General features: G+C 40.8%; 1 protein-coding gene across 4 annotated transcripts in view; it reads right to left on the bottom strand.

Annotated features, from left to right (window-relative positions):
* Positions 1-426: 426 nt before the first annotated feature.
* RGS7 (regulator of G-protein signaling 7) overlaps positions 427-2125 on the bottom strand; it is a 600793-nt gene continuing 599094 nt past the window's right edge. For 3 of the 4 annotated variants that reach the window (XM_019527608.1, XM_019527609.1, XM_019527611.1), the window contains one exon: positions 427-1094. In XM_019527608.1, coding sequence (XP_019383153.1) covers positions 1044-1094 — 51 coding nt within the window. In that variant the 3' untranslated portion in view covers positions 427-1043. The remainder of the gene's footprint in view (positions 1095-2125) is intronic. The other variant, XM_019527610.1, reaches the window with a different exon arrangement.

Raw genomic sequence — 2125 nt, 5'->3', positions numbered from 1 at the left:
TTGCAAATAAAACATGTTTGATTTACAGCAGGGATGTCAAGTTCACCCTGCCCCCCACCTCCCAGGGATGCAGGGCTTTTCATGGGCCAAATCTAGCCATGGTTGTGACCACAGGGGTTTACAGCCTCCACCACTGACACACATCTCCAGTGGGGCTCTATGCCCTGGATTTTGGTGGCTGCCCCATCCCTGCTACCTTTGCCTCTCTAAAGACCTTGTTAGCCATACAACATGGCTTTGCAGGATGCATACAGCCCGTAGATCATAGGTTTGACACCCCTGATTTACAGTCATTGAGAGACAGCATTAGAAAGTCCAGGATTTCCAAGTCACTTTAAAAGAATTACCCTTTACAGAACCTTTTCACAGTGATTTTCTGGTTTGTCTTAGGGGTCAACATTAAAATCCCAAATTTACCAAAAGAAAGAGATTCTGCATCTTTTAATGAAAGATAAAACAACAATATAAACATACACTAATTTACAGAGAAAAGATCAACTTTAATACATTTGGAGTAAAAGGTGTTCTTTTTTAAATATGGTATAAAAATAAATGCAAGAAACATTAACAGAGAATATAGACAACAGACAAAGACACAGGCTTTCTTTCTCAATGTGAATACATCAGGTGAAATGGAACCTTCTGTGCTAATTTATTGTGCAGCAAATGTGATATCATATGTATATTTATTAGTATATGTATGCAATTTTCTTACATTTCTTCCAGTTTTTGACTGATGGCATTTTTTTTAATAAACTGTGTCTAGCAGAAGCTTTTCTCACTGTACTTGAGCTTGCAGAAAATAAAAAGACACAGATCCAGCTTGATATGAAGGAGGAAGTGAGCAGACAATTTTCGAAATGGAGGCATCAAAAGTTAGAGAGTCCCTCGGAGTCTGTAATGCCTTAGTATACACAAAAGAAAACAAGTCAGGTCCTTGCTCATGCAACATCTTGTTCTACTGTCCTCTGATTCAGGCAATCAGTGAGCTACAAAGTATGTATAATGATTTGAGTCTGCTTCCATGCTACAAGGTGATCCTTTTAGTAGGACTGCACTAGACTGGTTAACCTCTTTGATGTGAGCGATTTCCCCTGAGGAAAAGATAAAAACAAAAAACAGAGGTATGATCACTGAGAACCTGTTCATCAGCCTACACCTAATTATTTACCAGTGATGTGGTAACATTTTAGCCACCAATTGGATCTTTTTTCATACCTTAAGCCTAGGAAACCATTTTATTTAAACTTTGAATGCCTATACAAAACTGAATCCCAAAGCACTAAACAACAGACTGTCTCACAGAATAATTCAGAAAATTATAAAACTATACAGTAGCACCCAGAAATGGTCCATCTGTGCTTAGCAACAAGCCAACACTGAGCTTTTGTTGTTGATCATACCCAGTGCTTAAAATAGTTTAAAAAAGACTAGTACAATACGGCCTGTCTCATGATGCAGAGATGAGTATACTGAACTGCAGTGACTCCACTCCAAGAACATTACACAATCCGCTCTGAAGTGTGGGGAAGAACATAAAAGGCAGCTGCACATTGGGCTCAAGAAGTAAAACAGCTCCTTCTGTGAGCTAAGCTTAACTTTTGCTGGAAATATTTCTGCAGCTTACAGAAAACATCATACAGGTACATTACATGTGTCTAGTCTGTAGACTGCTTTGAGGGCCCATGGGGTCCATCTTCTTTCATAGTTAAGATTTCCTGCTGTTGTAAAGATGCATGTTCGGACCTTAGCTCATCCTGTTAAATCAGGTGGAACGATTGTTCCTAAGGATTGGAACTAGGGTGCAGAAGAGAAGAATACAGGAAACTAGCTATCCAATATCAAGATGTAATGGTCTTACCCAGGGTTGTCAAAGGTATGACCCAAAGAGCTGTTTCACTTAGCCAGCAGGGCTCGTAAAAGAGATGGCAATTCAAGGGCAGGGCAAGCAGGGGGGGGGTTCTGCTGCCAATTTCTCAGGTATTGAGCCTGGCTGCAGATGCATCAGACACAATGGGGCAAGCAGTAGCAACATTAACCCCTGTGTCATTGTCACAGCTCACCCTTCCACCACCACTGTCATTGCTAGGTCTGTATGCAGCCTACAAGGAACCCTGCAGGCTGG

The sequence above is a fragment of the Gavialis gangeticus genome, unplaced genomic scaffold (genome assembly GCF_001723915.1).
Source record: "Gavialis gangeticus isolate Ggan-Ray unplaced genomic scaffold, GavGan_comp1, whole genome shotgun sequence".
NCBI lineage: Eukaryota > Metazoa > Chordata > Crocodylia > Gavialidae > Gavialis > Gavialis gangeticus.
Note: the sequence above shows the minus strand (reverse complement) of the source record. Positions and strands in the feature narration are given on the sequence as shown.